General features: G+C 49.2%; 3 protein-coding genes across 3 annotated transcripts; 1 reads left to right on the top strand and 2 right to left on the bottom strand.

The window, feature by feature from the left end:
* Positions 1–2,029: 2,029 nt before the first annotated feature.
* On the bottom strand, positions 2,030–4,610 carry LOC136493815 (uncharacterized). Its single transcript, XM_066489955.1, has 3 exons — positions 4,168–4,610; positions 3,909–4,074; positions 2,030–3,235 (listed from the first exon to the last, which is right to left on the bottom strand). Exons 1-3 carry the CDS (start codon positions 4,383–4,385, stop codon positions 3,128–3,130), a joined length of 492 nt encoding a protein of 163 aa, XP_066346052.1. The 5' UTR covers positions 4,386–4,610; the 3' UTR covers positions 2,030–3,127.
* On the top strand, positions 4,563–6,666 carry LOC136492424 (uncharacterized). The gene is made up of 2 exons (XM_066488441.1): positions 4,563–4,682; positions 6,118–6,666. The coding sequence occupies exons 1-2, from the start codon at positions 4,563–4,565 to the stop codon at positions 6,664–6,666; spliced, it is 669 nt and encodes a 222-aa protein (XP_066344538.1).
* LOC136492547 (beta-D-xylosidase 4-like) lies at positions 6,597–14,209 on the bottom strand. Its single transcript, XM_066488525.1, has 7 exons — positions 13,509–14,209; positions 10,623–10,904; positions 9,086–9,255; positions 8,805–8,902; positions 8,351–8,698; positions 7,808–8,224; positions 6,597–7,717 (listed from the first exon to the last, which is right to left on the bottom strand). Exons 1-7 carry the CDS (start codon positions 13,908–13,910, stop codon positions 7,149–7,151), a joined length of 2,286 nt encoding a protein of 761 aa, XP_066344622.1. The 5' UTR covers positions 13,911–14,209; the 3' UTR covers positions 6,597–7,148.
* Between the last annotated feature and the right edge of the window lie 7,984 nt (positions 14,210–22,193).

A 22,193-nucleotide genomic window follows, 5' to 3' on the forward strand; every position in this document is an offset into this window, starting at 1 on the left:
CATACGCTGAATGGTATTTTCTTGCAGGTGCTCCACTTGGTCACTGGTATCCAGAGCAACCAATAGTTTCTCAGTATGCATCTCCTTTAAAAAAATGTAAATATACTCACCTAAAATAGTGTGACTAAAAACCGTAACTAGCCTAAAACCTTGTGTGACAAAGCTAGTCAACTACAAAGGGAGACAATGGCACGGATTTGAGGATCTAAGGGCAAATTTAATTATACATGCATTACTGTCTTGGAGCCAACATATGCTTCGATCTTTTTCCAATCACGGTCAAAGTTGTTACTTGAAAAGAAAGAAGGATTAATATGTAAGAAAGCTGCTCCAGATGTGTGACACGAGGCATTCTACAAGTATGAAATGTCCATAAACTGCTAAAGCATCTGTTTAGGTGACAAGCCATCTATGCGACCAGGATCCATAATAATGGATTAGATACATGTGACTAAAATTCTAACGGCTATGCTTAGGGTAACACATTGCCATTCAAAACAACTTAGTAGGGTGAAATCCTAAAGGCAACTAGGCAGAATCTAACTACGGGACGATAACAAACAATTTAGGATGTCTGCCAGTCATGTTCCACAGTGGGATAAAGAGTGATTGCCCCCAATAGATGAGACTCTAGGGTGAACTAGGCCAAACAGACCCTTAGATCTACCATTTGACCAACGACTGGCCACTAAAGCACAGGAAGACGCAAACGTGAGCACAATTCGCAGATTAACAAACCCAACTAGTGAACCAAACTCTAGCGATCGAGAGGAAGGAAGAGTAGACAGGTCAGCGCCAGTGAGGCAAAGCAGAGGTAAGCGCTGCCGGAGGTGGTAGTCAGGAATATGACGGGGGGGAGAGCGGGACGGGACGACTCACAGCTGCAGCGCCTCGAGGAACTTGTCGTGCTCGGGATCGGTCCAGCTCTCGTGTGACTTGGTGATGGTATACGGCTTGCGCACCCTCCGGGGCCTCTCCTCCTCGTCGTTCCCAACCGACGGCATGGGCACAGGCACGGCCGTGGGTGCGGCGGCGGCGGCAGCCTCCCGCGCCCGCCGCACCTCCTCCTCCTCCTTTCCGCCCTCGGCGACGGTCGGGACCGACGGATCCAGCGGGTGCAGCGTCGTGCTCATCGACACCATCGACTTGCCGCTGCGTTGCTCCCTCCTCCTCCTTCCTCGTAGACCCTAGGGTTGGCGGCGTGGTGGTGGTCCGCTGCTGCTGGTGCCTGGCGTTTCTGCTGGTGTGAGATGTGAGGCAGGAGAGGACAGAGGAGGAATAGTGGTGACGGAACAGGTGGTGTGGTGGGGAAGAGCCGGCGACCATGACTCGCGGCTCTTCTCCTGTCCACAAGTTTCTACACATTGGTACGCGAACCCCACACAGCCTTTGCTTCTCTCTCATTCCCCGGGCCGGGCCAGTCTTGGGCTTGCATTCTATTTCGTCTGGCCGCGGACTGGATGCTCGGGCCAACGCGAGGTCGTGCCCCAACTAAGCCACGTTTTTAAGGCAGTCAGCCATCCGCGTCGGATGGTTTAGTCCCACCTCGCTCGTAGACCAACCAAGAACGCAGCATAAAAGAACAGGCGAAGTAGCAGCCATCGAACTCCTAAACTACAATGCCTATTCTCACCCTTGTCACTTGGGCCAATTGGGCTAGCGCGGCCTGGTTAGGCTCCCATCGAACTGCAGATGTATATATTTTTAGGGCAGATATATATAGGCTATCAACATTCATATCCAAATTCTATGTATAGTATTTATTTTTCACCCTCCCCAATCTTTTCCTCATCCATAATCCATGCTAATTATTTTGAGATACACTTTGGTTCATGTTAGACCTATTAGTACACTCGGAGTACACGTAAGAGTGATCGATTCACTTTGGTTCATGTTAGGCCTATCAGTTCACTCATCGGACGAGATGCGAGAGTGTATGTTGATGCTGGTGTATCACATGCACCATTGCCAACTCCATCTCTGCTCTAAACCTTTTAAGTAACACCAGAACCAGGTTCAGCAGCAAAACCTATGCCGTTGCTGAACTAAAAGACAGTGATAACCAAACTAAACAAGAAAAAAAAAACAGAATGTGGGATATATGATACTTGACAAGTAGCTGAAAGTCTGAAACTCAAAAACAGAGTGAAATCCAGTAAGCCATATATATCAGTACTTGTAATACCTACAAGATCTGATGTATCTGATGGAACTTGGAAACCCCGTGAAACCAAACCAGAAATCCCCAGATTTTTTTTTTTGAATCGGAGGTGGCCCCATTTCCATTAATGACATTAACGGAAATACAACGTTTGACATAGTGAGTCGTTAACCAAAGCCAGTTAGCCCAAGGACAGTGCCCAATATTACAGAAAACATTTGTGGGAAACATTCCACTCGCAACTAGCGGACGCAGACAAAAACAACCAGAAATCCCCAGATATATGAATGAATTCGTGAAGGATATTGGCTAATCTCATTACGACGACTCAGGCACCAACGGTTTCCATTGGTCAGATTAACATTTACCAACATTTATAAGCATCATATTCTGCCTCATCTCTCTCAGTTGTTACAGAACTAATTAAGCTCAAACCAGCAAAATGTCGTTTTCAAAATGTTCATGGTTACTTTTTTCTGCACACAGGTGAGTTCAGAAAACCACAGCATTTGTAGAGAGGACGAGGCATACTTCTCTTGATGGAATGGAAAATTTCAGTGCTGCATCATACATCTCAATGACAACATAAGGATTCCAAAAACTGCAAGCAGCAAAGGTTCTCACCAGACATTTCCTATAATTGGTTCTTTTCTCAAACAATCCTGCAATTGGTTCTGACAGGGAGATTGATTGTCACCAGGCCCCGTTCGCTTGTCTTAAAAATGGCTTGTTCTGCTTCTTTTTTCAGTCGGAACAGTGTTTTTCTCTCACAACAATTCAGCCGGAACAGTGTTTTTCAGCCAGTTTCAGCCAAGTTTCAGACCAGCGAACGGTATCTGTTCCTTAGTTTCACTGCCCTCCCACATACAGTGGAGTCCATCTTGAGGCTTCAACCAGTCCAATTTTGTAATGCTATCCTAACCCAAGAATGGAAAAAGAATGCAGGATAACCAACCTAACAAAAGGTCACAGTGGCATAATCCTTCCTTCGGGCATTTTTCTGTCAACTCGGCCAATTCTTTGGGGTGGCCAGATTATGTGTGTGACCCTGCCCCGCAACAGACCCATAGGAACCTGCAGGTATAAAGTGTTTTGGATGTTCAGTAACAAGATCACAGATGCCTAGAAACTCGATCTGCTACACTGTGCAAACAAGTATTTCATAATGAGTACTGCTGGAGCCTGGGCGCCATTTGCTTGTCTCTTTAAAGGACAGAAAGATATGAACACTCAGAACCGAAAAAAGCTCAACGAGGCACTGGCCTACTCTTTTATACTTGCCCTCCTATGCTATTAGAATTAGAATAAAAGGCTAGCAAGATATCATATCATAATAAACCATGAGGAAACTATCATCTGAGAAAATGAACAGGAGTGGAGATATTGAAGGCTTCAAGCTAGTTTTATCCACCAAACAAACAAGGAATGAAATTGATACTTTGAACTTTTTAATGGGGATACAAATATGAATAATGAAATAGCATTGTGTCAATGGCTCGGATTTGCAAAGCATACAGTTAAATTCCTCCAGTGATCAATATGCCAATTCAAGATGAAGAAGCTTTCATCAAGATTAAAAAGATCCCTAGGAATAAACGACTAAAACTATCACTTTGGTAACCAAGTAAGCAACTGGCTTTTATCCTGTAACACAGCTACACAGTCAGGCCTTCCTTTTTGTAATTAACAAGCAATTTATCCTAGGCCAATAACGCAGTTGTGTCCAGTAACGAGATGAATAACTTACAGGGCCATAGGATCTCGAGTCAAAGCTGAGGGCGGCATTGTCCCCTTCAACCCAGCAATGGCCCTCCGGGATCTGCCGGATCTCCTGCTTCTCCGGGATCTGGATCCAATCCCCAGGCAGCGCAATCAGCCTCTTCACCATCAGCTCACGATGGTCCCTCGGCGACCTGCGACGAGCAACAGCAGCGACATCAACAACCAACCAATCCAAGAAACGCCCATGGACCCGGAGGCGGGCGGGCGGCGGCGACTTAACTCACCTGAACACGACGACGTCGCCGCGGGAGAAGTCGTAGCGGTAGAGGCAGCGCTTCTCCACCAGAGCGCGCTCGGCCTGCTGCGGGTCGAAGGTGGGGTGCATGGAGGCGCCGTCCATGGTGACGACGGAGGCGACCCAGTCGGCGACGGTGATGCCGAGCACGCTGCCGGTGATGCATCCCTTCACGAGCGGCCAAACGGCGGCCAAGGCTCTTGCCATGTGCGAAAAGGATCGGGACCTCGACGGGCGGCCTGGGCACCTACGACACGGAGGCCGGCGAGCGACTTTGGGCTGGAGGATCTGTTTCGAGAACACTTTGGGTCGTCGGAGCCGGAGGAGGAAGATGTAGACGAGGAGGATGAGGTGTGTTTCGAGCCCTTATTTTTTGACGAGAGGATGGAACCCAACTGGGCCGTGCGGAACGCTGAGAGGCTGAAGCGGGAGGCGGAGGAGCTCGTCTGGAGGAGGAAAAAGCATGCCGCAGTCATTAAGTCAATCCGCAAGTACGATCCAAAGGCAAAATCTCTCTGGTGTGGACCAGATTCCACTTCGAGGACTTCTACTGTTCTACAATTTCGACCTCGACGAGGAGTGTAAGCCCAATTCCATAGCGAATTTATTTATTTAATTGTTTACCTGCATATTCCCAAAAATCCGTCAATTTAATTGCTTCATCTTCAAAGGTTGTGTTTATTAAAAAAATCGATGGCTTATCAGGTTTGGAGTGGAAAGAAACCACAACTTGCAGCAGTTTATTGTTAGTTAGGAGTTCAAGAGTTTGTTTATCTAGCTAGCTCTCAAAAGTTGTCTTTTGCTTGTGGTTGTTGACGTTCTTTTTATATAGTCTTTGGTAGTAAATTTTTAGTTTATCGGCACACCAAAAGTCACAAAAAAGCTCTTTCGTCCGTGTTTTTTTAGCTTTTATTTACAATTCATTTTCTCGGAAGTTATCTTTCTAGGTTTTCAAAAGGCAGCACAACAACTAGACCGTTTGTTTTGGCTTATGGCTCGCACTCCTCGCAGAACCCAGCAAACAAACTGAAACAAATAGGACCAATTCCGTTTGTTTTAAGTTTTTTTAGTCTTTTGATCTTTTCATACATATTATCATTGTGTTACAGTTGAAATCTCATTTTATATCATTTTGTTGTGCGGTGTCCTGTGTGTACTCCAACTTTCATCATCACCAGTTCCATTGGCTGCAATTTAATTGATAGGCATGCTTATAAGGAAATTGTTATTTACTCAAAATCATTTGATCGTGCAGCTGTTTGAAATTTGTTAGCTTGTGTTTTTTGCTATCTAGTAATGGTATAAATAACCCATTTTGCTGCAATGTCAATCAACTGTACATATGACTGTGACTATGATGCCATGAGCTATTTGTCACGGACAATTGTGTATGGTACAGCCATAGCAAGAGACTACCTTGACTTTAAATGTGTTTATCTCTTCCGCTGCCACAGAAGGGATTCCCAGCTCATCAAGTCACAGGTAGTGCATGAATTCATTCTACCTTGGCATTTGGCAAAGACCTTTTCTTGAAATTTGTTATGCATGTTATAACTTAACTTGTAATTTCAATTTTTTCAACTATCTATCACTATTGGTTGTCAATAAACATGTGCATGAATTTTATTATATACGATGGCAATTCTAATTTTTATAGTTTGTGGTGCTTACTATATATAACAGTACTTGTTTTTTTTAGTTTTTCACAAAATGCAAATGTAGAAAAATAATTGGTATGTTTGTTTTATGTTTATTGCTAGCACCTGATGTAGGTCTTGAGTAGAAATGAAGTATTTGGTTTAGATATGGTCCTACCGCCTGAGTCTGGATAAACACAATGTCTCACCTGCATAACAGCTTTCAGTACTTGCCTACAGCTCGCATTGATGCAGTGTATCTAGAGAAAGATGTCGCTAACCTATTTTGTAATCTTCCATAGGATAAATCGCTGATCTTGACTGGCCCAGCTCGAGGACTTATCTTGTCAGATTTTATATATCTCGAGGTGGATCTCAAGATTAAGGGCGCGCGGGGGCAGGACAAACAACTTAGCAAGGGATTGCTTGAGATTGATGGCCGAAAACTTACCCGATTGGAAACAAATGAGGTTATGCAGGTCACTTGTGCTAGTCAGCTTAGCACTGTGGAGGTGAAATTTACGGTTGTTAAAAGAGCAGTGGAGGCCAGTGTTGAGATTCATGTCCTCTGGGGCTATTTCCACGTCCAAATCTCAGCTCACACCAGCAGCATCCTCGATGAATTTGTCCTTTTTAAAGGTGAAACAGGTGGCGTGTTTACTAGTGATGGCAGTAGAATTATCCCACTGTGGCGTCGCGTCGTGAATGTATGTTTGACAGAGAAGCTGATCTTTACAATTGAAACTAGAGATGGCACCAAACTGATCATCGAGTCAACTCCAGCCACACATGGTTCAGATTGCTATGAATGTCCTTTCGGTTCTGAGAAGTTCCGTGTGAAGGTAACTTAGTCAGTAACAAAGATTACAGACATAATTTGGCCCTGTTAGGGCCAGCAATGTACGGATTTATCATCTAAGTATTTGTAATCCAGTCAGATTATTTTTCTTCAATCATGAGAAAAAGAACCATGTGAGCACTTTGAGATTGATTGTATGAAAAGGGCTCTACATACTTCCTTCGGAATCTGCAATAGATTACATTTATCTGGATTGCAATCACAAATCGAACCTCCAATGAATCCAACACCTCCAAACAAATCACTAAGCTGCCCGTGGATCCAATTCGAACCTCCAATGAATCCAACACCTCCAAACAAATCACTAAGCTGCCCGTGGATCCAATTCTTTCCCAACAGGAAGCCTTTATTAGACACCTGCCCAACCAATTCTGACAAACCTCTCTTCCCCGACCGCGACCGACCCATCCAATCCTCCAATTCCAACTGCCTTGTAGCAATTTCCCTCTCGATCGGTCTCGGGGTTTTCATTCATCAAACTCTCAAGTTGAGCGTGTGCTTGAGGTCCCCGACGTGCAGCGTGTGGCTGCCGAGCGCCACCTTCCTGTTACCCAGCTCGTCCACGACGCTGAGGTCCTTGCACACGTCCACCTTGAACGCCACCACGCCCACCTGCCCGGGCTCCAGCGACACCTTCTCGAACCCCAGCAGGTGCTTCGCCGGAGCGTTGTGCACCGCCGGCGGCGACGAGAACAGGAACACCGTGTGGCCGCCGGACATCTTGCCCGCGTTCCGCACCCGGAGGTGCACGTCGAACGCCAGGCCCTCACAGTGCGCGCCCTCGGCCTCCACGGACAGGCAGCGCTCGGTCAGGCACGTGTGGCCCTCCGCGAGCTGCAGGGCCACCTGCTTCGGCGCCGACACCAGGTGGTGCGCGAAGCTGGTGTAGCTCAGCCCGTCGCCGAACGCGTACACCGTGTCGCCCGTGTAGAACCGGTACGTCCGGCCGGGGTAGCCCGTCGACGGGTCCGGCCGCATGCGCATGTCGGTCATCGGGACCTTGGTGAACGACTCGGGGTACCACGTCACCGGCAACCTTCCACCTGAGCGACCACCATCATCAAAACAGTCAGTCATTCTCAGTACAGACAGAGCTATGCGTTGCGGACGCAGCTAGCGTGCAGTGTAATTACTTGGGTTGTGGTAGCCGAAGAGGACGTCGGCGATGGCGGCGCCGCCGGCTTCGCCGGGGTATCCGACCCAGAGAATCGCAGCGATCTTGTCGCTGGACTTGGCGAACGAGATATCGAAGGGGCCGCCTGACATGACGACGAGGATGCACGGGCCTCTGGACGCGTTGGCGACCGCGGACACGAGCTGCGGCTGCTGGCCCGGCAGCAGGAGGCTCGTCCGGTCCAGGCTCTCGCGCTCGATGGACTGGTCGGCGCCGACGACCAGCACGGTCACGTCAGCGCTGGCCGCGGCCTTGGTGGCCGCGTCGAGCTGCAGGCTGTTGCCGCTGCAGCCCACGTTCGTGCACCCCGGCTGGTACACGGTGGCCACGTTCGCGCCCAGGCCCTGCAGCGGCGGCGTGTACTTGCACGGCGTACCTGTATGCCATCGATCGGACACAGACAGCAGTAGTCAGTGAGCATGCTCTTGCCTTGCTTAAGAGTTAAGACAGAGTTCTTGACATAAGAATTTCTTGGATGATCGTCATATACTACGTACTGTACCTTCGTAGTTGCCGATCATGGTGAAGCTGGCATTGGCATTGGGGCCAATGACGGCCATTGACTTGATGGAGCTGGCGGAGAGCGGGAGCGCGCCGCTGTTCTTGAGGAGCACGATGCCCTGGCGCGCGGCCTCGCGAGCCAGCTCCTGGTTGGAGGACGTGCACACGTCGCTGGGGCCAAGGTTGCCGAACGGCAGCTCCCGCGGGTCGCCGTCGAAGAAGCCCAGCCGCATGAGCGTGACGAAGTTGTTGGTGATGGCCCGGTCGACGTCGGACTCCGACAGCTTGCCGGCCTGCACGGCCGCCACCGTGTGCTGCGCCAGGAAGTTGCCGCAGTTCAGGTCCAGCCCTGCCGGAGTCAGCACACGTGTGAAGACGTCGTCGAAATGGTGAACTGTTCTCGTAGCAGAGCACCAGCATGAATGAGCAGGGCCGTTGCCGGTTTGGCATAGTACCTGCTTTGATCGAGATGGCGGCTGCGTCCTCGGGGGTTTTGGTGTAGTGTTGGTTGTTGTACAGCACATCGACCGAGTCGCAGTCTGACGAAATGTACCTACAGAGATCAATCACCATTGGGCTAACATTTCAGAATTAAGCAGCATTTTGCCATTTGAGCTCTCCTAAACTTTCAGAGCTTAAATACACAAGATTAATGGTATTGTTAAAGATGTTTTCTGAACATGAGATTAGTTGCAGTTCTGCAAAAAGTCATGGTGGATTTGGATTGGATACACACCCGTTGAGCTTCCAGTCCCCTCTAATGACTCCTGACAGGAGATCCTTGTCGGCACAGGTGGGCTTCCCGTTGACCTGGTTGTAGGAGCACATGACGCTGGCCACGTTCCCGTCCACCACGCAGCTCTTGAACGGGGGCTGGAACGTATCGTCCAGGTCCTGCTGCGACACCTGATGAACCCACATCACAAAGCCGAAAGATCAGAATGCTGAAACTTGCCGCGTTCGCGTTTCTCTGGACCATCCATCCATCTCGCAAGGGATCTTCAGAGACTGTCAGTACGTCTCGCTGCGTAACAGCGATCATGGACTGATGATTGCTTGGAAAGAAACACATGGTTAGGTTAGGTGCGTCATTGTGTTATCTAATAATCTGCCTAGTATTCCCAGACCAATATACAAACCCAAAAGCCAAAATGTTCTTCTCGTGATCCTGGCAGATACTAGATATAATATGGTACAGTTTACGATAGTGCTCTATCCTCCAAGGGACCAAAGGCATTGAAAAATGGCGCGTCCAGAACAGCAGCGCCCGAGCGCTGCCACGGAGGCGCGAATGCAGGTTTGTTTATGCGTCTCGGTGGACAGAGATCGGCCATTTCGGGTAAACGGCCTGTCTGAAACCACCGGAATCTGATGGGATTAACAACTGCTAAAACAAAAATCCGTGGTGGTCGATGATCATTGATCAGTGGTGAGTGACGCGTGTTGCCGGCTTTGTTTGTTAATCTATACTAGATGTGCGCGTTGGGACATTCCCTAATCAATCATTCTTCTTTCTTAATACGGGGGATTCTCCATGTATCTTCATCTTCCGGTGCTTCACCCTAATCTTTTCTTTATTACTCCGTATTACTATAAGAGAGGGAGAGAGAGAGAGAGAGAGAAAGAATAAAGGGACGTTGCCATGCAAGGAGCACTAGATGTTGACGGCAAAAAGGTCGTCATCTCATCGACGCAGCTTTGCAGCCAAGCCACAGAATGGGAGAAGCAAGCAGTGGCCAGTTGCCATGTTCGCTTGGCTGATAAGCCATGGCTGAAAGTACTATTGGCTGATTTGTTGTGAGAGAAAAATACTGTTCGTTGGCCGTTTACGGCGAACTTGGCGTAAAGGCCCTATCGCTAAGTGTAACATGTACTACTGTCGGTGACAGTCAGTGTGCATGAACTTGATCCGATCTAGAGCATCACTTACTACGTTGATCAGGGACGGAGGACCATACAAAAGCAGAACGGACATGGATGGATCATTTAAACAAAGCAACGAAAGGGAAAGGCTGGTGGCTGCCACATGGGTCAATCCCCAGCTGACCCTGGCCGGGCCCGGACGCGTTTCTGTTCTGCAAGCAGGTGCAGCCGTGCCGTGCTGCTGCGCAATGTGCACGGCAGCAGGCCGGTGCACTCATTTGCTTCTCGTAGCAAGCATGACTGGCTGGCGGTCTATTCAATTTGTGCAGAACGGCAAGCAATCCGGCACAAGGGGCGACGCGACCGTACGTCGCCGCTGCCTGGCCGAACGTGATGGTAGCTTGGCTTACCACGGCGTTGAAGGTGTAGCGCTCGACGCCCTTCCAGTTGTCGACGTCGTAGGCGGTGTAGTGCTTGCAGCAGGCGGCGACCTTGAGGCTGTCGCCGGCGCCGGCGTTCTGCAGCCCGGTGACGTAGCCGACGGCGTACTTGCTGGTGAGCAGCGGGTCCTCGCCGGGGGTCTCCTGCCCTCGGCCCCACCGCGGGTCGCGGAAGATGTTGATGTTGGGGCTCCAGAACGTGAGCCCCGCCAGCCCCACGTTGTGCATCGCCCGCGCCTCGTTCGACACCACCTGCATCGTCAGTGGTAGGATTCAATTCAATCATCATCTTACCGTCAGATCTCGTCGTCAGAATCAATTCTTCAAAATGCAGTGCAGTAATCGCGTCGCTGGTGACCAATTCCAAGTACAGTCAGTGTGTCGAGCATGCATGCATGGCGATGGCGGCGTACATTGTGCATTTAGCAGCTAGGCACGATCAGGCTACGGCCTACGGTAGGTGCACCCGAGAGAGATAAGATGTCCATCCAGCCAGGCAGGGCAGGACTCAGGAGTCGCGTTTGTCGGCGCAGTGCTCACTGCTCAGTGCCCAGTCCTTGCTGGAAGTGCTGGATTCTTGTGATAAGCTTTATTAGGCCGGTGCGCTGCAAATTAAAATCCATGCTGCTACTACTGGTAGCAGTAGCTTCTCTGAATTTCTCACCTCACTACCGCAGATGCGAAATCAAATCCAGGCACGAGACGAGCAAGATCAATCGATCCTCGGACCAGCGACGGCACCGCCTCTTGCCAAACCCGACGAGGGCGAGAGCTACACGATGATGGGTTGCAGCATGGCTTGACCAAAAGCAAAGCTAATCAGATTCAGATGACACTCACACCTATGGCGCAGCTAGCTTTTCCCGCTGGATGAATGTGAACTCCGATTCCTCTCCGTGCATCTCCATGAGACCTTGAGAGACAGCGACGCCGCAACGGATGGGAGCGGGGCGGAGAAGTGGGCGCGGGGACGAAAAGGCTCGGCGGCTGCCCCTGCCTGACAGGCGATGCGCTAGCGTCCAATAAATGCAGTCCGCGACCGCGAGATATCCCTGTCTACAAGAGCTGCTGCGCATGTCGGTACGCACTATGCATATTTGTTTGTGGGTGCACACAACACAACAAGGTCACCGGCCAGACCGATATTTCCAATGTGGTCCTTGTGCGCTTGCGTTACTAGTACACCTGCATGCTCCAATTAAGACAACACTAGTGCAGCGTGTTAATTAATTAGTTAATGCCCCTTCCGGATCAGAAAAACCAATGCCGTTTTAGCATTATGTACCTATTACCAAAAATCCAAAATGTACTACTGACCTCTTAGCATATACGGAGTTTAGCGTGCAACATACAAAATTGTAACGATCATATGTGACACTTACTTAACGTGCAATGTACAACACAAAATTGCACAGATGCCTGTTACTCGAGTCAAAAAAAAAATACTGCGCCTTAGTTACTGACCCCTTACAAATATCAAATTGTTACCAAACTTTTAGCATTGTGTAGCTATTACCAAATACTAAATTGTAGTTCGAGTAGTAACGCAAAAAAAATCCAGTGGGCTCCAGGGTACAGTGGGACACCCCTGCCCCGTACAGCGGTACTGTGGCGCTGCTACATTAGTGCCCGTAAATCTTGGACGGCCGGCCAGAGGACGGAGACCGGTTGCATTGCATTTGCATCTGATTTAACACCGATGCTGGATCACCAACGTACTAACAGTCTAACAGTACTGACATAATTATGTTCGGGCACACCCTCTAAGAGCAAGGATAATAATACAGCCGGCTTGCTGGCTGTAAGGTTCCCTGTAGCTTTCTCTCAGCCCAGTCATACAGTAGTTAGCTCTTTACAGTTAATACATGGCCCACTTGTCTCTCTCACAGACTTTCTGGGTTCTTGTGCCTAAACCGACTGTAAGCTTACAGTCCGCTTCTCCTCTCTCTCCTCCCCTCTCTCCTCCACCTCAGCATTTAGTTGGCTTACAGCCTGCTATTATACTTGCTCTAATCAGTCCTTGCCCACAGTCCCCTTTTCCCTTTTCTTAACGGCGAGGGATCCCAATGATGCTCGACGCGTGACATGTGAACATAAATAAACCTAAGACTCAGCGGTATCAATCATTTTTTCTTCTTTAATTTCTTTACTACTCATTTTTCCTTTTTCACGATATCATCTTTTTGTACTCGACCCGGCCGTCGCCATTGTTTTGCCGTTTCAATCAGACGAAAGCTAAACTTTTCGTGCAGTTCACTACGAGAACCATACTAGTACTCACCATGGCACACATCTCCATCGCCAGCCATGACTCTCCATGAGCAAGAAACAAGATTACGCAGTGCAATGCAAGTATAGTATAAATCGATCGTAGTAGTAGTAGCTGGTATGGCATTGAGACTGCGTCACCGATCGATGCAAGTGCAAGGCCGCCGGCGAAAAGAATCAAAAAGGGGCGGGACTAGCATAGCAGCATACGATCCGGCCCGGCGGCACGCTTTTGCGGCTTTTCTTGCCGTGCCCTGCCGCCGCGCATCGCATGGAGGGAAAGTTGAGAGGGAAAAGCAAGGCACATTCTCCTCCTGCTCTGCACCGAATCGCAAATCGCCCCGATCCGGCACACACCAAACGGCACCGAGAAACTTCGCCGTCGAATCAACCAGCCCCACACACACTCCCCATGCGTCCCCACCAAGCGCGATCGAGAATGGCAGTGCGGGCGGCGCAATGCTGGACCTGGTGCAAATAAATGCTACGGAACGGAGCAGAGCGTACGGGGGGCAGAGGAGGACCAGAAGTCAGAAGAAAACAGCAGAGCAGGGGGGGGCGGAGGAGGTTGTGGCGGTGGCGGCTCACCTCGCCGATGGCTCGGAAGAGCGTGGCGTTGAAGGAGGCCGCCGTGAGGATGGGCTGCGGGAAGCTGGTGGCGGCGGGCACCAGCGGCGAGAACCGGGTGCCGGGCCCCACGTAGGAGACGCCGTGCAGCGCCTCCGACCACCACTCGTACAGCGGGATGCCCAGCCGGGGCAGCGCCACCTGCTTGTCCACCAGGAACCCCACTTTCTCCGCCAGCGTCAGACGCGCCACCAGGTCCGCCGCGCGCGCCGACGCCGCCGCCGACCGGTTGCAGAACCCGTACGACCCCAGCGTCGCGTTCGACGCGTCGCACGCGAACACCGGCGTCTGCGCGCGCGCCACATTGCAGGAGCAGAGCAGCAGCAGCGACGCCGCCGCGGCGACCGCCAGCGCCGCGGCCATGGTAGCTATAGGCAGCTAGCTCGCCGCACCCCGACCTTCTGAACTGAACTGATTCTCGGTCACCACCAGCCCGCTCGTAGCACAGGCGCTAGCAGCGGCATATATAGAGTGGTCTCGTCAGAGTGGGGCGCGCGGCAGGGTGGTGGGTGGTGTGAGCAACAGCTGGTGAGGTGAGGCCGAGGGGGCGCCCCCGTGACGGGGACGGCGGTGGAGGGGAGGGCCGACGTGGGAGGCGCCCTCATTTTTCTCGTCCTCTTCTTTTGCGAGCACTGTGCTCGCGCCTTGTATTCTACTGAGTCCGTGACGCGGTTCTTGGAGCCATCCTTCCAGGCTTCCGGCTATCCTCTTCCACCTGACTGAGCCTCCCTCGATGAATGCATGGTGAAGTCATGAACTTGTGATGCTCTTCTATCCCCCGGCTAAGGGGGAACCTAGTGATTGTTTATGCCATGGCATTATTGGCTAGGCTAAAAAAGTCGTAATCCTAGTAGCAATAGAAAAGTGTAATAGAGAATCACATCTCTATATTTCAAGTGTACGATTTTCTCGAGTGTTTCAGGCGCGCGAAGTATTCAGTGTTGCACACGTTTTTCTCTGATGAACGGAACATGTAACAGTAACATGATGCTATAACCCCCACATTAATATTACTGACATCACTCTTTTGTTCGGCTTCTTTTTTTCAGCCGGAACAGTATTTTTCTCTCACAACAATTCAGCCGGAACAGTGTTTTTCAGCCAGTTTCAGCCAAGTTTCAGACCAGCGAACGGGACCTTTGATTCAGACGTTGATTTTCAATGCTGCAACCCATCGCCTGGAAAACGTATTTCGTTCCATAAGCAAGAGCCTTTGGTCGTATTTTCTATCCATACATGATTCTGTAACAAAAAGATTATGTGATTACATTCATATTTTAAAAAAAATGCTTACTTATTATTGTGATTTTTACTACATAAATAAATATCATAACAATACAGTATTTTTTGCTTAAAGAATTGTCATTTAAAGAATTGGTATGCTCTTTGGCTAAGGAACTTAGTGATTGTTTATGGAATTCTTTGTAGGCTAATAGCTAGCTATAAATAAATAATGAAACAAATCACGCCTATTTCAAGTGCCTGAAAAATTTGATAGTTTCATGCAAAATATGCAAAGTTACAAATAGCTCTTCAACAATGATGTGGGTTAATGGAAGATGGAACATAATGTTGTAACTCCCACATTATTATTGCACACATTGTTCTTCAATGTTTTAGACTTTGGTTCTTGATGATGCAATTTGTCATTTAAAAAATTGTTAAGTGTCAGACACCTGAAATATAATAATTCCCATTTGGGAAAAAGCTAGTACTATGTTGTAGCTTAAAAGAGTTACTCCCTCTTGTGCCAAAAATAAATATGTTTGGGCTTAGGACACTCATCGTGGAAGTTTTATTCTCATTTAATAGGTGCCACATAAACAATTTTGATGACATGGTAAAAAAAAAAGAGAGAATGATGAAATGAGTTCCACCTAAATGAAACTTATGGCATTGTTTCCAATAAAATTCTCAGTGTCTCATAGAATAAATGCATCAAGTGTATATGAAATATCAAATATGAAACTATATGTAGTAGAAGGTTGTTTCAACCATTAATTAAATGTTTTTTTGGTTGATGTGGTATAACGTGAGCTTTGGGCTAGCTACTCCGGTGTACGTGACCGACGGAGTCACGGAGTAGTAGGCTTTGGGGATGGACGAGAGATTCTTCTTCCACGGAAAAGCGCGGTGGTTGCCACCATGGAAAAGGAAACGCAACGAAGACGCACAATGCGTATGAGATCGATTACCGACACATTCGGTGGTTGAGCCGGCCACCTTCAGAATAGAACATCAGAACCGTCGCAGACTGTCACGTCATGAGCAGCTCCAATTCGGCCGGCGCGGCTCGTGGCTAGGCCTCGTTCGGCTCGCTGAAACTTGGTTGAAATTGACTAGAAAATACTGTTTTGATTGAAATGTTGTGAGAGAAAAACATTGAATAAGCCGGATAAGGGATAAGCCGAATGGGGCTCGCCCGTGTCGCTTCATGCGTTGCTTTGATCGCAGTCGCAGGACCATCGGTGGTTACGCGTCCTTTTTTCAGCAGCCGTATACGGGGTAGTACAGAAATGAGAGATAAGGCTATACTTATACGCACTGGATGGACGGATGCATCGCATGCGTGCATGTTTAATTTCCCTGGGATCCACACATACAGATTTCAGGCCGTATCGTCATGTCCATCACATGAACTAGTGCGTATCGACACGCAGGGACCGTGTCTCCTCGCAGTCCAGAAAACCGGTTTCAGATGACCATCATTGCTGTTTCCGTGTGGCTATACAGGCCTTGATGATCCGCACCGAACGAATCTGCCTCTTAAACGGCCGCCGTCGCGAGTGCACGTTTATCTCGACGGCGACGCGCGGTCGGCATCAGGGCGCGACGGTTTCGGGCCGCTGGTCCTGCTCCTGCGCGGCGAAGCCATCCGGTGGCCTGCCGGGATTGCACGTCAAGCGGATTTCGCCCATGAATATTTCGCGTAGGATGAAACGGCAACGTCAGGTCCAGATCTCGAGCTCAGAGGTCTCGGTCAGATGGAAAGTTCCCGTCCGGAAACAGGGCAATGTGCCTTGCTTGCTTTCGCAAGTCAGAGCTGCGAGCATGCCCAAATGGTCTCGGTATGAAATCTTACCGGTCAATGCACCGTCACCGACTCACCGCACGTGATGGAGAGTTGGAGACAGTTCTCTTTACGTTGGAGGGGAGTACGATACGAATCGCTTCCATGACGTGAAATACGGAAGCTTCTCCTGAACCCTATATACCATTTCCTTCCCGGCACGCTGTCTGTATGTCTGTCAGGTTGCACATCACCACCTGATAAAAGGAGCAGTCGTCACTCGTCAGAAAGAGCTCACAGAGTCGATGGGAACGCATCAGATTGCTCTGCTCTGTAGTCAAATGCGCATGCGCCTTTGTGGACTGGTGGTACATATAGCCTTTTGCCCTTTTCGGTTCATAAATGGTTGGGAGCATGATTCCCTACCAGTTACAGTTACAGGACGCAGTTGCTTGCGATTGTTGTACTAAAAGCAAACATATTTAAGAATGGTTTTGGGTTTTATTACGATGCGCGTATCTGCATACGTGCTGCATGCAGGAGTAGTTACACTGTGATCCTGTGCATTCCTGCATCGTTCTTTCTGAAAGGTACGAGCGCTGTGCTGCTTTGAGAACCCTCAATGCACGCATAAGACGACAGGTCACACAGCAGGGCAGCGTATGTGATCGGTTGGCCCTTGGCCGTCCACAATTGGCAACCACACGCGCCAGCGCCAGCATATCCGCAGAGGTGAAACAGTTCCCGTGAGCCTGGGGCCTGAGACCCTGACCGTGGACACTGGCAGCCGACGCAGAACGGCGCACCGCGACAGCGCGCGGAGCTGCGGCGGTACCGCATGCATGCTACCAGGACGAGATCATGGACCGTGAGCAATGCAAAGCACGAGAGTCTCTTGTACGATCGACGACGCACGCGTGATTCTTTCCCTTTCTCGGGGCCAACAGGGGTTGTTTCAGCAGCAGCCGCCAGCAGGCTACGGGCTACCTATCTACTGTATCTGCCCGTGGTGCGTGCATGCGCCAGAGACCCAGCAAGACGCCACGCACGGCACGCCCGTGTGCCGCGTGTCCCCACGGGCCACGGCCGGGCCGGCGCCCCGCATAAAACGCCAGAAATGGGCGTAGGTTCCCGTGACTTTCCTGCATGCGCACCTGCGGACGCAGCGTACGAGCAGGCGGTGCGCGGCCGCGGCGCCCCGGGCGCAGTCACGGGCCGACGGGCGCGTGTGGTGCGTGCCGTGCCGTGCCGACGTGATTACGTGAACGTGACCACGCGCGTCCCGCCGAGCGGAACCGAGCCCCGAGCCCCGAGCCCCGAGCCGGTGGACGACCCCGTAGTTGGTTCCGGCGTCATCGGTGCGTCTAACAGCAACGTGCCGGGTGGGCACCGAATCCGTTGCCGCCCGGCGTCGCTGTCAGCCGGTGCGACGCTGTGGGTCGTGTGCGATGCGAGGTGTTGTGCGTGGTGGGCAAGAGAAGCCGTTGGAGTCTTGTAGTTGCAGATGGATGATGACTCGAGCGTTGCTGGCTCGTCACTCATGCAATGCAGGTACTGAAAAACGATCCCGGGAGATGCACGGCTGCCATGTTGACTATAGTCAGGCTAAACTGCTAGCTCTACCACCTGCTGATGCTATCTGCATCTGCATGCCATTGTTATTTTCACCTCTCGGAGTGTACTTTACCAACATTTTGATGTGTGTTTATTTATCACACATCACGCGTTTTGTGTTCAAAGTGCCAGTCTACTCATACGGAAGGTGCCAGTTATTTTAATCTGCGGCATTACAGGATGCGGGTTCATCATCGAGTCAGTATAGGATAGAGATTATGCAGCAGGCACAGGTTAGTGGCTGGTGGGTCTCCCTTGCTTGCGATAAACTCATCGCGGGTCTGATATCCACTCATCAACTCTGAAAAACGTCGCTGCAGAGTAGTAGAGCAGTGATATTCTACCAACCTCTTTTGATTTTTTCGGTGTCCAAGGCTCCCAGCTGCCAACCTTCAGATCAGCATGGCCTGCACTGCTCTGCAACTGCAACATCCATGATTCATCAGCACAGAGGTCACAGCTGTCCGGGAAACATCATGCGTGCTGTTCTTTGTAGCACCTCATGATCGAGAGAGATATCCAGGATTTCACTAGTACAAATCAAATAACACCATGTATATATATTTTTGTCTTCTGGATTCTTGTTCAGAGAAATCGGCCGGTGCTTCCTCCAGTAGTCCAGCGTACGCTGCACTTTGGAGCACATATTCTGACAAAGGTTTTTTTTAAGTATATTCTGACAAATTCAAGCTGCTGGGTACCGCACAAAAGTACAGAGCTTCAGTATATCAGACCTAACTTTGAACGTATTAGCTGTCGAGCCTTTGGGATCCTAAGGCTGTCTCCAATAACACAACCCAAACGCAAAATAGATCATTCACAGTGTTTTGGGTAAAAAAAACACGCTCCAACAGAAGACCCAAATAGAGGAGGCATTTTGCATCCGAAGCCAGCCAGAACGCAAAAAAGCGTCGTCGAGGAGAGACGACGCAAAAATCTTGCGCTCGTAGTGGTGGGCCCGCGGACGAGATGACGGCGAGGACCGCGGCGGGGCGCTACCGGCTAGGCGAGGAGCTGCGGCGCCCCAAGACGTCCCCATGCCGCATCCCTCAACGCCGGACGCTGCGAGAGGATGCCACCAGGCCAGATCCGTGGGGGAACGAACCGATCCGGGCATGGAAGCCCTGGATCCGGTTTTGGAGGCCCCAGATCGACCCAACAAAGAACGGCGACAAGCACAGACCGACGCTCGACCCCAGCACCGGCGAAATAAGGAGAGGAGCAAGGGAGAGAGGCCACACCGTTGAGCGGGGGCGTGCTCGCCCCTGGGGCGCCGCCGCGCCAGGGGAGGGGGCGCTCGCCCAGGGCCGCCGCTGTAACAGAACCGACCAATTATACGAAATTAAGTAAGAAAATCATCCGCCAGAGCAGTCGATTTAGCAAACTTAAGCCCGTATAACCCGGTAGTCCGTGAAATCACGAAGGATTTCAAACCAACTTCCATTCCAGCCAAGATCGTAATAAGTTTAGCGGTCACCATCACATATTACATAAAAGTTTGCATCTCAGATACATCAGAGTTTAAACATAGTTATTACAAAACAAGTTCGAATAAAAGTAGCGGAAGCCATTTGTTCAAACCACACACACTCACACGGAGTTCAAATACAGTGCCAGCGAATGATCATCTCCAACAAAAGCATCAGACGAGACGTAAGGAATGACCATGCCCATGGTCCTAAGCATCACCCATCGCAGGATAAAGGCAGTTGATACAGTAGCCGTAATACATCTGCCCATCTGCAACAAGTGGGAATTGTAACGTCCCGCCTCTCCGAGGCCGGGCCCGCTTACATCTGGCAACTTCTCTAGGATATAGACTGCCCTCACAGACCAATACAGGTCTTTTCTGCGCACTTTGTCCTCACTCGTGCGCACCCGAGAAGAACTTCCCGGTCGGTCACCCATCGACCCAGGCCAAGCACGCTTAACCTCGGAGTTATTTGCAGATGGGCTTCCGGAAAAGAAGTTGCAACTTATTGGTATGAGTATCCTATTAATCCTGTTAAGCTCTGGGCCGGGATGTTACAGGAATAAAACCCTAAGTACGAGAAGGTACTCAGCTAGACTTACCCGACATAACCAAAAATAAGTGACACCAAGGATTATGAAGGGCTTTATAGTAGGGTAGCTGACTCATTTGCGAAAAGAAGCATTTTTAGCATTTCAAGACCCTTTTCAAAAGCATTATTGTCAAATTAATTGTTATTAACCTGTCGACTAGGTTTGCACCTATACTAGAGCAAACATGTGATTAAACAGATAATGATAACCAATGATCATTAAACAACTTCCATACTGTCATATTCATTATAACTGTCCAAGTGTTCCATCAACATTTACTACGATGAAGTAACTCAAGTCAAGTGCTCACTGTCCAGGAGCGATGGCGATTCGAATCGATTCCTAACCAGCTGGTGATTTATTCCTTACACAAACCTCACTCACCCGCTAAAGTGAGATATTGATCACCGAGTCAACTATCCAGGAATCTCGAGTTTGCCAGGAACCATATGTACTCGGGGGCCGACCGACTGCACTTTGGTCTTATCATCTCGCCCCCATGTCCTACCACACCTGCTCCGGCACAGTGCGTTGCGGGCAATCTACTCAGCCCGAATAATCTCCCAGCTTCGCGGTCGGAAGGTACTTTATCCGGCCAGCTAAATGTAAGGCATGCGTTCAACATGACTCGAGGCCCAACAACGATCGGTCCTTAATCGACACAGACGGAAAGCACTACAGTCCAAAACTCTGCAAGTCTCCGTCCGATCTCAACTTCATTTAACACTTAGTTATACCATGACTTCATAGTCATCCAAGCAGATCCAGGTAACCACCTATAGCTCGCAGGTGATAGGAAATCACCCGACTTCTACCGGTCTAAGCCAGCTAAGCATTGACTCGACTGCGGATACCAGGGTAACAAGGATATAGTATAACAAAGGTAAACAAGGTATAATGCAGCAACGGTTGCAAACAACTCCTGAACGTAATGTATCAATTAAAGTAAAGTATTTAATTAATAATTGCAAACCGGGAGAAAATGCTCCGGGGCTTGCCTCTCTCGAAGGAGCTCGGACGGTGATCGGGGCACTCTGGAAGTTCCTCAACGTCCTCCTCGTCGGCTTCGGGCACTTCCTGCGGCTGCACCTCGAGCTGCTCCTCGGGCTCCTCGGGTATGACGACTGGGTTCTCGGTTTACGATCCTGTATGATGCAATGTGCGTAAGTGCTTATGCAATCGGTGCATCGAATGAGATGAATACAATGGATATGTTTGAATGCAATGTAGTCAACATCATCCAAGAACATATACTACAAGCATATGTCATCTACTGCATTCTCTTCTACTACTAATATTCTAAATCAACACATCTTATTAAATGCTTCAAAGATACACCAAAGCTTTACTAATTTCTTAATCACACAAAAGCAACACTTAATTAAACCCTAATTAATAATAGGTTTGAATAGCAACATCTATTTTTATTGCTTAGAAAAATCTTAGAAAATTACTACAGCACAGTACTACCCTAAATAGTCTACTATCATATTTTCATGGTATTTGAATGAGTGGGTTAGCCTACACAAAAATAACAAGCTATGGCATGATTATGAACATGAAAATACTTTGTACTGCGAAAAGTGTCAAACAACAGAGTTAGCATTTTTCCTATGTTCTTCATAGCATACAATTACTGTACAAAAATTATCACATGCATATTTTATACAAAGTTTGATCTCTAGCTAAAATAACAAAAATCAGCCATTAAAGGTACTTGAACTACACCTCAAAATTTTTCTACAGTACATGCATGACCCATATTTTTCCTAGGAAGTACATTACATAAGAAGATTAACAAACTTGGAATCATATTTTTCTGAAGCCCATAGATTTTTCTACACATTTTTCCAGTTATCAGCAATATACATGATTAAATAAAGTTCTACAGAAAAGTATCTCAAAAATGACATACAATAATTTTCCCAAGTAGATCTGGTGATAAAGAACCTAGCAAA

Source organism: Miscanthus floridulus, chromosome 11 (genome assembly GCF_019320115.1).
Source record: "Miscanthus floridulus cultivar M001 chromosome 11, ASM1932011v1, whole genome shotgun sequence".
NCBI lineage: Eukaryota > Viridiplantae > Streptophyta > Magnoliopsida > Poales > Poaceae > Miscanthus > Miscanthus floridulus.

What these genes read in the sequence shown, in the direction of transcription:
- LOC136492547 (XM_066488525.1), bottom strand. Translation starts at nt 13,910, where the DNA reads ATGGCCGCGGCGCTGGCGGTCGCCGCGGCGGCGTCGCTGCTGCTGCTC. An exon ending in TCTTCCGAGCCATCGGCGAG is followed by an intron (nt 10,905 to 13,508) that starts GTGAGCCGCCAC and finishes CTGACGATGCAG; the next exon opens with GTGGTGTCGAACGAGGCGCG. An exon ending in CATGATCGGCAACTACGAAG is followed by an intron (nt 8,225 to 8,350) that starts GTACAGTACGTA and finishes GATGGCATACAG; the next exon opens with GTACGCCGTGCAAGTACACG.
- LOC136493815 (XM_066489955.1), bottom strand. Translation starts at nt 4,385, where the DNA reads ATGGCAAGAGCCTTGGCCGCCGTTTGGCCGCTCGTGAAGGGATGCATC. An exon ending in GGCGACGTCGTCGTGTTCAG is followed by an intron (nt 4,075 to 4,167) that starts GTGAGTTAAGTC and finishes TGCTCGTCGCAG; the next exon opens with GTCGCCGAGGGACCATCGTG. An exon ending in ACTCGAGATCCTATGGCCCT is followed by an intron (nt 3,236 to 3,908) that starts GTAAGTTATTCA and finishes TTATACCTGCAG; the next exon opens with GTTCCTATGGGTCTGTTGCG.
- LOC136492424 (XM_066488441.1), top strand. Translation starts at nt 4,563, where the DNA reads ATGGAACCCAACTGGGCCGTGCGGAACGCTGAGAGGCTGAAGCGGGAG. An exon ending in TCCGCAAGTACGATCCAAAG is followed by an intron (nt 4,683 to 6,117) that starts GCAAAATCTCTC and finishes AATCTTCCATAG; the next exon opens with GATAAATCGCTGATCTTGAC.